The 15,865-nt window shown below is 39.9% G+C and overlaps 3 protein-coding genes across 4 annotated transcripts; 1 reads left to right on the forward strand and 2 right to left on the reverse strand.

Moving 5' to 3' along the window:
• Positions 1–187: 187 nt before the first annotated feature.
• LOC104800815 (DExH-box ATP-dependent RNA helicase DExH6) lies at positions 188–7,519 on the reverse strand. The gene is made up of 14 exons (XM_010523753.2): positions 7,249–7,519; positions 6,961–7,051; positions 6,539–6,863; positions 6,334–6,408; positions 6,146–6,190; positions 5,390–5,480; positions 5,198–5,256; positions 4,226–4,351; positions 3,955–4,007; positions 3,687–3,720; positions 3,024–3,113; positions 1,947–2,945; positions 710–1,795; positions 188–607 (listed from the first exon to the last, which is right to left on the reverse strand). The coding sequence occupies exons 1-14, from the start codon at positions 7,349–7,351 to the stop codon at positions 428–430; spliced, it is 3,357 nt and encodes a 1,118-aa protein (XP_010522055.1). The 5' UTR covers positions 7,352–7,519; the 3' UTR covers positions 188–427.
• Positions 7,520–8,204: 685 nt separating this feature from the next.
• Positions 8,205–11,273, forward strand: LOC104800816 (protein JASON-like). Of its 2 annotated transcripts, none has more exons than XM_010523754.1 (7): positions 8,205–8,533; positions 8,843–8,891; positions 9,020–9,093; positions 9,425–9,669; positions 9,863–10,616; positions 10,718–10,806; positions 10,992–11,273. In XM_010523754.1, the coding sequence occupies exons 1-7, from the start codon at positions 8,363–8,365 to the stop codon at positions 11,101–11,103; spliced, it is 1,494 nt and encodes a 497-aa protein (XP_010522056.1). In that variant the 5' UTR covers positions 8,205–8,362; the 3' UTR covers positions 11,104–11,273. The 2 variants fall into 2 exon arrangements, with proteins under 2 accessions (XP_010522056.1, XP_010522057.1); XM_010523755.2 differs by having other exon boundaries at positions 8,206–8,533; positions 9,023–9,093.
• Positions 11,274–11,327: 54 nt separating this feature from the next.
• On the reverse strand, positions 11,328–15,852 carry LOC104800818 (switch-associated protein 70). The gene is made up of 10 exons (XM_010523758.1): positions 15,583–15,852; positions 15,335–15,442; positions 14,074–14,135; positions 13,904–13,987; positions 13,776–13,807; positions 13,582–13,663; positions 12,778–13,006; positions 12,432–12,659; positions 12,032–12,324; positions 11,328–11,890 (listed from the first exon to the last, which is right to left on the reverse strand). Exons 1-10 carry the CDS (start codon positions 15,604–15,606, stop codon positions 11,512–11,514), a joined length of 1,521 nt encoding a protein of 506 aa, XP_010522060.1. The 5' UTR covers positions 15,607–15,852; the 3' UTR covers positions 11,328–11,511.
• Positions 15,853–15,865: the final 13 nt, after the last annotated feature.

The following is a 15,865-nucleotide window of genomic DNA, read 5'->3' on the forward strand; positions in this document are numbered from 1 at the left end:
CGTTTCAAATTTCAGGCATTATTATCATTACTAAAACTATATTACTATTTTTTCACCTTTGCAAAGTTTTTTGTTACCAAATGCATTATGTAACACACAACAATGTCTTTTCCCTTACCACCAAAACAAGTAATCACCAATTTAATTATATAAGCAAAAAAAAAAAAAAAAAAAAAACAATTCCAAATGTTTGCCAAATTCACTTCTTTGCTCATTCCTTTTGGTAAATGGGGATTTTACAGAATCTGATAAAGATTCCTAAAACGAGATAACCGTAACAAATCATGCGAGACCTAAAATGAGATCATTTTAACCTTATCTGCTTCAGATTGAGGATGAAAGAATCAAACAACTAACCCCACTGCTTTTTTTTTTTTTTTTTAACTCATGGAACGAGATCGGAGTTTCTTTTAACTGGAAGGTTAGATTATCGTTTCCCTTTCTGCTTCTTTCCTCTGCCTTTTCTGGTGCAACCATTCACGGTTTCATCCGCCATTGAAGTCAGTGGTCCCACTGACTGCCTTATGCCATCATAGGAAAGTAGACAAGATATTGCGTACATTGATGCTCCAAGATGAGGCGGCAAATCCTCCTGCGGTTGTCTTACCTACAAAGAGGTGTACAATTCAATGTTTGAAAATCTTAAATCCTAAATCCTAAATCCTAAACCCACTCCGAGTACCTGAAGGCAAAGCAAGAGATAACTAACCTTGAGCAAAATAGACGCGGATACTCGCTGTCTCAAGATGTAGATTTGAGCAGCTTCAAGGGCTGTTGTTTTGAAAGACAACCACCGGTCCACCACCATAGTTACAAAATTATCAGGCGAAGACATGATTTTCTCTCCATGATTACTGCCTCCTTTATCTATGTCCATTCCATCTTCTTCAACCATGTTACCTCCTCCTTCAACCACTTCTCCATGATCTCCATTGCCGAGGGTTTCTGCAGGTGCTACGGCTATCTCTGTCGAGAATAGAACCAATGGGAGAGGGCAAACGGCAGTGGAGTTCCTTATGTGCATACCCCAATCCCCACGGGTGATCTCATCGTAAACAAGCAGCGTACAACCATCACCCTTGTCGGACAATGTCTTGAAAGCAATCGAACGAGAAGACAGACGAACTTTGGCTCCACTAGCAGTCTCCACGACAGGTTTTTTACTATTCGCGGAAGGTGGCAACCATTTTCCTACCATAGGGTACAAACCCACCACTAGAACAGCTCGGAGTATTCCAGGATCATGCGAATTCAAGCTACAACTTGATACATCTTGAGGAATAAGCCCATGTCTAACAAGTTCCGACTTGAGTTGTTTCCGCATTCCATCCAACATCCTCATGGCATTCATGGAAACAAAGTGCTCAGAGCAGAATTTTGCCTCTTGATGACTTTGTTTTGCTTCTTTCCACCCCTCATAGGCGGCAACGACCGCTAGGTGATCACTATCACCTCCATAGAGTGATGCAAACTCAACTTTCGCGTCATCAGCTTTCTTCTTTAGAGTTGGACACATGGGCAAGGTGAACGGATCCTTGTAGTCAGAGGCACATGCAAGAGTAAGAGCTGGATCCAGACAGTTTACTAGTACAGCGAAGAAAAGCATCTTGCATATCACAGGGTGGATTGGGAGACGGCCAATTCTCTCCCCAAACTCTGTCAGCTCTTCCTCAGGTGTGAAGGCCCCAATGTCTTGAAGGACGGTTAATGCATTTCCAATACTCTCAGAAACAGGTGGGTCCATCAATTTTTGAAGGAAATGATGTATTTTACAATTTGGATCAAGCATCTTGACCTGAACATGTTATGTAAGGACAATCAGTAAAGAATTCCATATAGACTGGAAGTTTCAAACGGAAACATGACTGCAAGGATCAGCGCAAAATGACAGCACATCCTCAATAGACAAATTTCATTGATATTAAAGAGATGACACAAAACAGTACCTGTAAGCAGACTTCTTCTATTGGCATCCTCCTAATTTCAGGAACGCTGAATTCTGGCAAAGAGGATGCTCGGACACTGGAATAGAGATGATAACAAATGCCAGGTTGGCAGCGGCCTGCTCGACCCTCTCGCTGTTTTGCATTTGCTTTAGAGACCCATGAAGATTGGAGTGTTGACACATTATTGTAAGGGTCGTAGCTCTTTTCCTTCATCCGGCCACTATCTACGACATAAACCACATCATCAATTGTAATGGCTGATTCAGCAATATTGGTAGCAAGCACAATCTTGCGACATCCTGGAGGAGGGCGTTCAAAAACTTTCCTCTGCTCTTCTGCTGGAATCAACGAGTGAAGACATATAATGCTGAATTTATTCCTTGCTGCAAAGAAAGGTTTATCAAGAAGTTTCTCTCTCATTTTGTTTATATCATCCCACCCAGGTAGAAAAACAAGAATGGCCCCATCTTCTGAATCACCACATATTTTTCTCAACAAACGCGTTATAAGACCCACATCAACCTGCTCTGGGTTCGCAGTCGCCATATAATTATCAAGCAACTGCTCTCCTTGCTGTGACTTGGAATTTTGAGCATATTCTCTTATTATTTGAGCAGCTTCAAGCTGATTTTCCCTTTCAGCCAATTTTAATGCTGTTAAACCATCTTTAGACTTCAGACTCCAATCTGCACCAAATGAGAGGAGCATGCAGACATCACTGACCCTGCCCTTTCCAGCAAAGACCATTAGTGGTGTTAGCCAGGTTGATGAGTGCTGGTAATTGTAAATTTTGCTAGTTCCCGCAGGAGAAACTAGATCTAGCAGCGCATCATACTCATCATTCAACCAAGCCAAATCCATTGCTTCATCCAAAGCAATTTTATCTGCATCTGTGATATCATGTTTGTCTTCTAATGTATTCAAGTTGACCGAGTCAAGATGATTGGTTTCCCCTGATTTCAGAATAGAGAGAACATCCTCTAGATAAAACGTTCTCACCTGTACAAACAACAGTGATGTTATATTGAAACTAAAAATGCTAAGGGAATAGTATCATAGAAAGCCTGAGAGACTAACCGGATAAGTGAATCCAGGAACACGAATAACAGGGCAACCTCCAAAATATTCAGAAAATCTCCCAGCATCAAGGGTAGCACTCATTAAAATCTGTTGGTCCATAAATAAGAGAAAATATGTCAGCTAAAAGGATTCTTGGATCAGAAGATACTCAAAAGAATTATTTGGCGAGTCACTGAACCCAACAATCTCAAGTTCTTAGGCTAAAAACAAGGTCTCGTCAGAATTCACTCATTCCTGCCCCGTATAGCCTGCCACACTCTTGTGCACAGTAATTGTCTTTAAACAATATAAAAAACTTTGCCTTCCACATGGTATCCAACTTAAGCAATAACCAACTCATACTTTTCTGGAAATTTCTCAAGAAAGGACAAGGGAGGCCGGGGAGGAAATTTTATTTTTGGCTTTAGATAACTTAGCATTTTTCTTTCATCATATTAAAGAGACACACGAGAAGAAAAGTATCGCTTGTCCTTTCCTTTCCATTCGAATTGTGGCAATAGAAAGGTTCAGTGAATGACCTCTAATCTACCCTTTCAAATAAACTAAAAGTCTAAATTGTAAAACATCAGTCTCAAGCCCAACAAACCCTCAACCATTCCCCAGCCTGCCTCTTTCTGTAGATAAAAACAAAGTAGAAGATATAGGATAACATAAACTCACCAGTCGGAGATGAGGTTTTGTTGGAAGCATGTCCCTGTGAATTGACAAAACCCTCAATGATCTCAACCGAAAAATAAATAATTCTTTTATTAGTAATTGTCTTCTCTCGTCATGTGAGGCTTCACATAAGGAATTCAAATAAAAGAAAATGCTGAGTATCTAAATTTTGAAGTCCTTCTAGCATTTTTATCTTTGCTCATTTGGTTAAGATTTTTTTAAAGAGTCACAATCTGAGCAACTCAGTGTACATGAAAACTAGAGAGTCTACCTCAAAATTGCCAACATGAAATCAGAGAAGCAATCCCTTTCATGGATTTCATCCTACAAAGTAAAAATAAGTTTAGTGAGCAAGGTAGATAACCATAAAACCGTATAAGGAGCCTATGACGAAGAACAACCGCAAACACGGTATGTTTTGATAATTTTGTATTGACAGTTATCGACTTTCTTCAGCCAATCTATCCAGTGCCTATAGAATAGAAACACATACTTACTGAGCAAACAACACATCACAAATCAAATCAGTACGTGCCACATACCACAATGATGTGAGTTATGTTGGACACACAACTGCCAGAACCTTGGCCAACAAGCACCCTCAACAGAATGCCATTCGTGCAAAACACAACTGATGAATGCCTTCCACCCCTGGTTTGCAGCCGAACCTAGAGTAGAAACAAAAAGTCAATGGTGCATAAAGAACCCAAAAAAATACCACATGTGTGGCTTTGTGTGTGAGACCGAGGCAAGATACTGAGTCAAGAGAGCCATTACTAATATTCATGTTAAATTTTTCTGAAAAAATTCTGCATAAAAAAATAAATTGAGGAGCTGCCCAAGGAAAAGAAACAGTAAACACATACATCATTTTCAGCAGAGGCTATTTGTCTAAATTTAAAAACCGGCGTCCTTATTGTTGTTGTTGAAGGAAAACTAAATACAAAGATACCAGGGTGCATACAAATCAGAAAGTCACTGAAGTCCATAAATTAGTCAAAGATTCAAAGTCTAATAAGCACACCGCTTGATAATCAGAAGGTTTTGAGTAAAAAGAGAACGAAAAATAGAAAGTTATCCTGACCAAATGAAAAAGGCTGAACCAATGAGGCAACAAGAAGCATACTTTATGTGATGCCCAAGAAAATACAATGAATCCTACGATCACCAGAAAGGTACACACTCAGTTCAACAAGTCCATACGCTGTATTAAGACTTTGAAACTCAGACCAATGAAAAGTACCACGTGCATAAATAATCGTTTCAAATATTTTAGTTGAAGTTCAGATCATTCAACCACAAATCTAAAGAAACACAAATTTCAGAAACACCTTAGCAAACAGGAAACACTTCTGACACACAAAACCACATAACTTCAATGTGGCAATTCAAATGGTGTTGCACCCATCTCATGCAAATAAATGCAGGAAAGCAACGAAAAGAAACAATTTCCAATAGACATAATATATGGCTGTCCAGCATAAAAAACAGTTATTTCCAAAGGGATATCTTACCTTGAAGCCAATATCGTGTCCTATACTTTCACCTCTTTCGCATGATATTCTCTCAGAAACTTCAAAGTATGAAAAGAAATAGTTAACAAGGAGTTAGCAGCTAATACCGTTAAAAATCATGCATATAGATAACAAAACTGACACACCACACTAGAACATTGAGGATAAGAAGTTGAATAAAAACCTACGAACCAGATATGGCTGAGATACGGCGAGGTTGAGTGCAAATAATTTTGCAAGCTTCCCCCTTGCTCCACATATGGTCTAAAAGGTATTGAGGTACCTAAAACATTAAGAATGAAGATCTAACCGAAAAATCTCCGACAAATGCAAAAATAAGAAAACGATTCCACCCCACAACCTCTTAATCACTGCTAGCTCAAACTATCACTGAGAAACACAAAAAACAGAAACCTTACACAGATGCCCACATGAGATATCACAAGGATAGCAAAAATGATGTAAACACCAACACTGGAATTTTCATGGAAAAACTGTAACATTCGCCAGACATCATAGAAACCACCAAAATATCCCACCATTGTAGGGATTTTTTTGGAGGGGGTCAGTGTGCCGGTGGGCACCCTCTAAGGATTTATTACAACAGAATAATGAAAAAACTGCTTACCGATTTGTTCCACTAAAGCCTCAATATTTCAACACTCGAACTAAGATTAGCCAATCCAACTATTCAGAATAAATAATAAAGTTGGGTTGCAAATTACCAACTTTACAAAATTGAATTAATACCGTTGACCACCTTATGGATCTAATGTAGCAAACCATTAGCATCTCCAAAATCTAGGGACAACTAGCTACTACCAGCACCACAAACTAGGTAGTAAAGTTGTAAATTGATCACGGAAACCACACAAAAATGAACAACGAAAAAATATACATTAAGCAGTTGTTTCTTATCAACTACAAAAAAGGAGATGAGATATCAACCTGAGTAGTTTTCCCGCATCCAGTTTCACCAGAAATGAGAACAATCTGCATTTAGATTGAGGATACACATGTATAAATTAGCCAGAGACAGAAGTCACCAGTAAATGCAATACCTCCAAATACATGAGCCATGACTCAGGCACTAAATAGAGAAAAAAAAAAGATAGCATATCTGAGAATCAAATAACCTGATTGGATTCCACAGCAGATGTAATGGCATCACGGAAAGATGCTATTGGAAGCTTTGACCGCTTTTCAGCTATCTGTGACATCATCCAAATATTTTTTCTTTTTATTTCCTCGTCATGTTGCATGATTTAGAACTTCTCAAACTGGGTACAAAAATAATACTACATTCTGCTGACAAATCTTAAGGATCAGTTAACTGCTAACCTGCTGAAGCCTCGTATCCTTTTCTACTCTAGTAGCTAAGGATGCCACTTTTTTTGCTAATTCTTCTCTGTTCATCTGAGGTTTACTGAAAAAGTCATCTTTCCATGAGCACCCTCTACCTGACTTTTCAATATATTTTTCAAATGATGTCTCTTCAGCATCTTCCTCACAAGGTGGGTGATGCATAAATAACTCCTGCAGAATAGCTTTTGCCTCTGGTGAAAATGAAATCTTCGGTTTGTTATCTTCCTTCTTCTTAGAGTTTTTAGACTTTCCCTTGGGAATTTTATGTTTGTAAATGGAAATACGCCTTTGATCCCCAACCCTACAAAGTATCCAACATCATCAGACGGTTCCAATAAAGCTGTTTGCTCCCATGGACAAACACTAGAGAGTGCGTGCGTGTATCAATTGTAACTCACCCGGAACTTTTCGAGTACAAACCCATTTTCTGGCACATCTGATGAATTGCACCACGTTCTTGATTCGAAAGATGAGACTCGAAGGTATAAACTACACGCAACATGCAATACACAACGTTTGAAATAATCAAATAATCAATGCTACTCCAAATGCAAAGCATAGCTAAATCGTAACGAAATCATTCCCGAAAACAGCTAACCAAAATAAAATTAATGGCAAGAACTCAAACAAAGAAATGGAAGCATTGAACCAAAAGCAGCAACCGAAGCTAAGAACTTGAAAGTCACCTTCATCGGGGGAGGCGCGAAAATCTTCGAGGAACTTGGTAGCCCAAATCCTGGTTGTTTCGGCACGAGTAGGTTCCCCGGAATCACGTTTCTTCTTCCCCATCGGAAATGTTATCTAGGGTTTGTCTCTCTCTCTCTCTCTTGCTGAACAGAGGAGAGGGAGTACGGCTGCTTTCGTTCTTTGTATTAGCTTCGGAGAGGGATTGTTATGCCCTAGAGAGATACACACGACACGTCTGCTCGTAAAACCGCCTTCTGCCTCTCCCTCTTCTTCCCCTTTTCCCCTTTTGTTTTTAATTTAAAAAAGAAAAGTCATTTTAGGGAAGAACAAAAGGTGCTCTCCGAATTATTTGGAATATGCTTTTGGGCTGGGCCCCTAAGGCCCATTTTAGGCTTTGAGGCCCATTAAGAAATATATTAGATTGGTCCAATATGAATGAACAAATGAGAGGCCATCTAAGGCCCGTTTGGGTGATATGACTACTGATAATGTGATTTGACCATAAAGTAACGAACAAATATTTGAATTTTAAATACTCATAATAAAACTAATTTAAGCGAAGGTCTTTATAGAATTTTTAAAATCTAAAAACTAAAAAAATTTGATAATAATTTTTTTATAAAATTCATTTTTCTAAAAATTTGAAAAACCATGAAAAAATCAACTAAAAATTAAAAAATTTCATTGTTTTGAATTTACAAAAACCAAAAATCAAAAACAAAAAATTAAAACCAAAAATTCAAAATCAAAATTACTATTATTCAAAGGCTTAGAATGGACAAAAAATAACCAAAAAATAAAAGAATTTGAATAATGCGGAAGACACTCATTGTTCGAGCGTTACTGCCATTTCAAAAACCAAAACGAAGCGAGCGTTATCACACGCGCTGGCGCGTGGGAGAAAACGCACGAGCAAGTGTCTTTTCGATTTGTGTGCTCTCTCGTCTCATTCCCTCGCATCCGCTGTGTTCAAAATTGGGATAAAACGACCTACCATCTCTCTCTCTTTCTCTTTCTTGTTTTCCGTTTGGTTCCCGAGAAAATCTCTTCCTCCTGATTGACAAGCATTGTGGTTCTTCCGTCGCTGTTCACCTATCAAGAGAAATTAATGATATGAGACACTTGCTGCTGAAGCGGAGGATAAATCTCTTCTGCAGATCGGCGCTGCGATTTCTTGACGTATCAGTTTGCAGAGCCATGGGCTGTTTCTTCAACTGCTTCCGCCCCAGAGACGATCTGTCGACCAATAATCTCGCATCTCACTCTACTCGCGTCAAATCCAGAGTAATTCTTCCGTTTCCCCCATTTTTCCAGAGTATTTATGGCGAAGAAACCTTTTTCTTTTGCCCTTTTCTGTGTTTATAGACGTAGAATCAGTTGTTTAGATGGTCATAGAGAGAGTCGATGGTATTGGAAGAAAACCTGTGCTAAATTCGCTTATATGACGGAGAATTAAACTAATCGTCGAGTCATGTTTGGCTGGCCATTGAGTTTGATTCTGTGAATGAACTTTCAACATTTAAGTTCATAATCTGTTCTCCCTTCTTTAGTTTTCGTAGAGCAAACATCATTTTGTGTTTGTGACTTATGCAGAGAGGTCAGTCTTCGCAGAATCCTTTATCAGCCTTGTTTCAGTCTGAAGGTGAATCTCCTATTTTTACGTGCATTCTGTATGGTTCGAGAAGTATGGCTCATTGAAGTTCCAGTTTTCTTCTTGGTTAGTGATTCAAGGGCTCCCCTTGGTCTTGTTTTTTGATTTTCTATGGAAAGCAGCATCACCTGGCCCGAAAAAAGAAGGATCTGGCTTGGATTCTATACATATTGATAAAGGCCTCAAGGATGAGGTATGTTGGTATTGGTGGGAGCATTGTATAGTGCTACTGTTCATGTGGATTTTGCACTTTGTTGGCTTTAGAATGATCAAGATTTACCCATGATGCATTTTAAATTTCAATTTTGCCAAGTTTTCATTTGCTGCAACTTATGTCTTGGTACATTCATGTGCAAATGTGTATACTTGCATTTTGACTAATAATTTTCTGAAGTTTAGATAAGCCAGCCAGATATGGTAGCCAGAATCCTTTTTTTTTTTTATCTCACTGATCTACAGATTTTGATTTTCGATGCCTTTGATTTGAGAGCCTAACTCAGTGGTACTACCTGTGGAAATTACAGGCGCGGTTTCTTAAAGCTTGTGGTACGCTACCAAAGACCCCAATGGAGATCCGGAATGCATCCAGAAAACAAGATACTCCCCAACATGAAAGAGATTCTGTATCTTCCCAATTTCATTCCTGGATTTCCGGTAGCTTGGCTGTGAAGTCTCTCATGGATGAGAATACTTATGAGCCCCCAACTCCTCTCAAAGCTTGTGAAGAAATGGGACAGCACTCGGTTGCTTCAGAGCAAACACCTGGCAGGTGGAATACCAGACCTTGTTTGTTTTAATAAACACCATGTCTAGCTTGCAAATAGTAATGCATCTTAGCATCTCTTCCTTCTGTTTGATAGACGTTTCGTTTTGATATCCCACATGCATGATTCGCATCTTACAAATAGGTTTTAGTGTACACAGATGGATTTGACTCTTGGCTCTTTTTCTCTCCAATCTAGTTGTGTGACCGATGCCCAAAACAGTGGTAGAATCGCTTCCATTTTTAGTGAAGTTAACGAAGAAGGACTTGGAAACATTGGGACAGAATTCGAGGGTGAGGTGGACAAAACCTGCAGAGCTACACCAGCAGCTGGAAACGTATCGGGGAGGATCAAATCTGTGCGGTTTGAGTGTGACTTTGATCAACCAAACTCTTCTGGTTCTTCCTATAACAGCAGTTCAAGAAAGCCTGAGATGATGGCCAGACCAAATTTTGCAGTGACCTCGCCTAATCCAACCCCGTTGAAGCTCTCTGATGAGATGCAAACTCCTGGGACTGTCTTTCCTGCTTATCTTGAATTAGCGGGAAGGGGGAAGCCTAAAATAAGGTCTCAGTTTGTATATCCCCTCTCCAAACGAATCGAAAATGCCACTTTATCTAAGTTTCCTGCAGAGTCAGAGTCAGGTGAGAGCCTAGAACGGGATAAAACGCAGGCCTGTAAAGAAATACATGGGAGAAAAGGGGAAGAAAGTTCGTGTGAGAGAGTTTTGAAGGTCGAAGCTAGTAGTTTTTCTCCATGGCTGAAGCAAGGCAATGAGGAAAATGGTGATAATGCAGCAGCTTTGTCTCCTCGAGCTGCCATGACTCCTGGCGACAGGCCTATTATTGGGATGGTTGCGGCTCACTGGAACGTGGAAGAGCTCTCAACGCAAGTTTCACCCAAGTGGTGGGATGGAAATGGGATCCCAAATTCAACAAACAAGTACAAAGAGGTATTTTTGCATTTTATTTCATCTTTTCATGGCTCTAAACAGTTACTCTTCCTGTTTGAACTTATTATTATTATATGCACCGAGTTTTGCTTTCTCTGTAGGATCAAAAGGTGAGCTGGCACGCGACACCATTTGAGGAGAGATTGGAGAAGGCTCTTTCCAAAGAGAGTTTCGTGTCTCAGACTCAAAGGTGTGGATTCCACTCTTTCAAAATTACCGGTGTTTGGATGATCCGATTTGCTCAGATGAGAAGGAAGCTGCCGATATATTGTTTTTTTATCCTATATATATGTATGTATATATGTATGTACAGTTTTCATGGAAATTATACAGGTGATCTGCCTGCTAATGTAGTGCTGAAACCTGGTTCCACAGGAAGACATATGACGGGGGAATGGGAGTAATGGAGGAGGAGGCTGAAGGAGAAACTGCCATATCACAGCTGCAGCATTCAGCAGCACAATCCAAGTCAGTAGTTTCCTTCTGAAGAGCCTAAAAACGGGTCTTCTGCTTCCGTACAGAGAGTATGATGTGCTCATTATTATAATACCTATCATGAGCTGCAATGATACTGGTATATGCCTGCGTTATACAACAAATTTTAATGGTTATACAACATTTTTTTTCTAGTGAATGAACGAAAACGTTTGGGGGGTCCGGTCCAATGTCATGTGATTTCCCATATGCCTCAGTAAACCGAATACGAAAATCAATCGAAAAACCATGTTTCATTAGAAGGAAAAAAAATGAGAAAGAGAGAACATATGTCCCATGCAAAGCCAGAATTGCTTCTACATGGACCAACATGTATTGTTCAGAAAACGATCAGAAGCAAACAATAAGACCATTTTAACAGTAAACCTCCGAAAATCCAAGTGTATATATATGTACGAGATCAAGGCTGATGAAACGATTCCGAGGGATGAACATTGCACTGGCTGCTATTGTTCCCAGAGGTAGTCACTACCGAAATATCAAGACTGCTGCTATGTTCACTCTCGGATGCTACTTCTCTCACGTCGGCTATTCTCGCCTCTGTTGCCTCTATATCATTCCACTTGTTCTCTCCAACAGGTTCAGAACTCACATGTTCTTCTTCTTCAGCCAGGTGGACTACACTCTCCCCCGGTATTGAGGATGTTCTCGACATGCTTAGGCAGGCTTTATCCACGTTCTTTTCAGACGGGTTCACGTCCTTTGTCATGGGAAGTGATGTTTCACTGTTGGATGTTTCGGCTTTCTCCTCAAACACTTGCTTCATGTCCATTTGCTGCCTGTTTCATCAAAAAAGACAGACTTTGTGTCAGAGTTGAAACCGAGATCATTACAATCTGTGTTACCAAATCTAATTGAAGGCCAGAATCTCTCTGTTTGCATGGTTCGAATCAACTTCAATTAGAGATGCGAGAACCCACCTTTGAACTTGTGCTTGCAACATATTCACATACGCTAAAAGCTCTTGCTTCTCCTTTGAAGCAGTTGCCTCTCTTTGTGAAGCTTCCTTCAGTTTAGCCTCGGCATCTGCTTCTGCAACCCTGGCTTTCTCCTCGGCCCTCAGAACAGCTGCCTCTAGTATTACAACCCGCTCTATGGATTTCGCAAGCTCGGACCGCCACATTTGCGCTTCCTGGAGAGCAGAGTCTCTCTCCTTAACCAATTGGTCTTTCTCCTTACTCAGAGTCCAAGTCTTTTCTGCGAATTCTTTCAGCTTCATTTCGCATGCAAGTGGTCAATACAACATACAGTAAATAATGAAAGAAATACAAAGATGAAACAAACGCATGTACTCAAGCATATTTGGAATGATATCAATACCTTTGATTCAGTGGCTTCCCTCTGCCTTTCTGATTCCTTGCTTAAACGCTCAATTTCAGAACATGCGATTTTTCTCTGTTCATCCATCGTATGAGCGGCAGATGCAGCAGCTACAGCTGCCTCAGCTGTCTCAGATAACTTATTTGCTATCTCCTTTATCGTAGAATCACGAGCACGAAGTTCTCGGGCCAAATTCTGCAATTCTTCATCCTTGACACGTAGAGTTTCCTGTAAGGCGAATCAGCTTTGTCAAGCTAATATGGATATCAAAAACGATATGTTACATGTTTTGGTTATAAAAGAAAAGAACAGGTGGAACCAGAAGAGCGATGTAACAATATCTTGCCTTCATGATCGTCAAATCATCCAGTGGTCCATCCCTTGGTTTAACGGCCATCGTCCCTAATGCATTCCTCAAAGAGATCTGCATTGCTGCTTGAATCTCTTTGGAACATTCCAATGCAGTTGAATTCGCAGCAGCAACAACAGTTGCAACAGTCCCGAGTTTTGCAGAACTGCTCCCACTTAAAGAATCAACAGCCTCCTTATGGGCCTTGAGGACTAACTGTGTTGCACTGGTAATCCCCAACACATATTGGGAAAAACAAGGATAAGGTTAAACATATTCCACATAGATGAAGGGATCACCTTCAGGTTTTATACAGAAAATGACATCTTCAGAAGGAAGAATTTGAAAAAGAAAAAACAAATCTTGCCCAGGATGGCACAGAGAAAAACCAAAAATAATATGGCCCATGGTTGTTGTCTTGCCTCTCCGAAAAGCTTCATGAAGAGACATGAATACATTCAACAGGCAGTCGTGTTATTCTCCTTAATACCCTGATTTCGGTTATTTGTTATGGTCTTTCGATAGTCTCTTTGCATTTGAGATATAAATTTAGTTTTAAGGTAAACTATTTGGGAGCACAATAGAGTATTAACAGTTCATAAGTCTTTTTTTTTTCAGGGGTGCTATGAGCATGAACAAAAACAAGATACCTTGAATTTGATGGTCAACCAGACATTATCACAAAACACAAGGAGCGTGAACAGGATAAGTGGAAGAAATGTATCCTTCTAAAAATTGGTAAAGAAATAAAAACCACACAGCTCGAATACATACAAAAGAGTAAAGTTCCAGATGGCTTACTGTAAAGTTGCAACCCAAGCTCTAGCTGCGCCTGGAGTTTCTGCACACAAAAAGTAATCCTTCTTCTGTGGAGTACCAATATCTAAATCAAATTAAAGAAAACCCGGTCTTACATTCCCACGAAAGTATCTACATTCAGACTTGCATAGGAAAGAAGGAACAGAAATCTGCCGACATTTACTAGAAAAGGATACAGAAACAGCAACCATCATACTTTGGAAGCCCCCTGAACAACAAAAGCAATGGAAAGACAGATTCAATCAAGTGCTGAAGTCGATAATAAGAAGAAACACTCAATAAGCAGAGAAACACAGCATCATACTGGAAGTTCACAGGAGAGATGGTGATGGTGCTATTCTCGTCAAACATAATCGATCCCTTAATAGTCGGTTCGTTTCGTCTGGTCCTGAATCACGAAATACAACAATGATGAGTATGTGGGAAAATCCATACAAGGTTGGGTTACCCCATCAGCTAACTCCATATACTCACTTGTATTCCATTTTCCCGGTCGTTGGATCAAGTATTGCCCAACGCTCATTCCATTTCCGCAGCTATTCACGAACGACAGGAGTATAAATTCATAAAAGGTAATCTTTTCATCACACAAACATTGTGATATTTGAAAACTACTACCAAAAACTCCCATAGAAGATTTTCTCAGACAGGCAGTTCAGTAACTACATCAAAAGGCAGATCTAGTCAGCTTCTTCCATGTCTATTTTAATCCAAAAGCAATGCAGTATCTGTGATCTAAGGCTAAAAGATGACACAACATCAGCTAATTCCAACTTCAAACACTAGGAAGATTAAGTTCGACAGTCACAAAACCATGAGATCTCCATATCATTCCTGCTATCACAGCAGGTATCTGCTCATTTTATCTGCTGTTCTCTCTGTTAACTCTATTTTGAAGAGAATGATGTATTTGGTGAAATTTCTGCTAGGACTGTGTATTTTGATTTATGTGTCACTAAGTTAAAATACCTACATTTTTTCAGTGCAAATGTCACAAGTCTAGGGATCTTGAACAGGCATAAAATTCATTGCATTCGGACTACACTAGAAGAATCTCATTTCTGCCATTTGGTTTTGACATGCAATCACATGAGCCTAACGTAGTGGCTCGCATTATATCAATGACTAGAATATTGCTTCCTTTCATGGTACTTAAAAGTTTCTTTGTGCTGCAGCTAAGTAATGATACATGTCTAGCATACACACTAGCAACTATGAGCAACTTGCTATCAGAGGCTGGTGTTGCAAGCACTTTTGGTGCTCTTGGATCATCGTACTCACCTGTCAGTAGCTCTGGTTCTTCACTATCAATACAACAACAGCTTTACATTTTTCTGAAAGATTCTTTGAAGAGAGCTGAAAGTCTAAAGTTAAAACGTTTGGTGGCCTCCAATCATCTTGCAATGGCTAAATTTGAGTTGATGGTAAGATCTAAACTTGACTGTCAATGATCATGTTTCTTATTTTGTGTTCATTTTATATTCTTAAAAGCTGTGGGAAACTTTAATTTTCCATTCATAACAATATCTCACTCGCATTCGTTTTGGTGTATTCCTGCTCACGAGGCATTACAAAGAAATATTAACCAATGGGTTTTTGCAGATTAACCGCGTGAAGATGATCACATCAAGGTTTTGCACAAAAGAGAAATCGGGCTGATGACAGCAACTATCGATCATTCCATTCAAATTAAACAGACTTAGCCAAGCAAAAAGTAGAAACGAAAGGAACATACAGTTTCAGACCGCTTGAGAAGCGGTCCCTGGAGCAAGTTCCGACCAGACCCAGAAGCAAGCTGCCGCTTGATCTTCTCCAAGCTGTTCTCTGTAGCATCAGCAGCTCTCTTCTCATTTGGAAAATTACCCACAAAACCCACGAAACAGGAGGATCAATTCCGAATCTAATCTAGGAAACCAGTCAATAGAAAGCAAACAAATTGAAGCACAGATCGAAAGAGGGAGAGAGAGAGAGAAGAAAGGAGACCGCTGAAGCGCCATTCGAGGCCATATTGCTAGGGATCGGCGAGATCGAGAGGAAACGAAGCGATCTTGGACAGCGATTGCTCGGACCGGAGAGAGAGAGAGAGAAGAGATGGGTTTTAGGGGTTTTTATGGGTTTGTGCCGAAGAAGAAGAAGAAGCTGTTAGGTTTGGTTTCGCGGACTTGCAGTTGATAAGAACGTAAAAGCGAAAAATCTGAACTTTCCTTCCAACCACTCCGTACCATCCACCGGACTTTGTACCCTCCGGCAGCCGAGCTAAATTCTT

Source organism: Tarenaya hassleriana, unplaced genomic scaffold (genome assembly GCF_000463585.1).
Source record: "Tarenaya hassleriana unplaced genomic scaffold, ASM46358v1 Cleome7, whole genome shotgun sequence".
NCBI classification, from domain to species: Eukaryota; Viridiplantae; Streptophyta; class Magnoliopsida; order Brassicales; family Cleomaceae; genus Tarenaya; species Tarenaya hassleriana.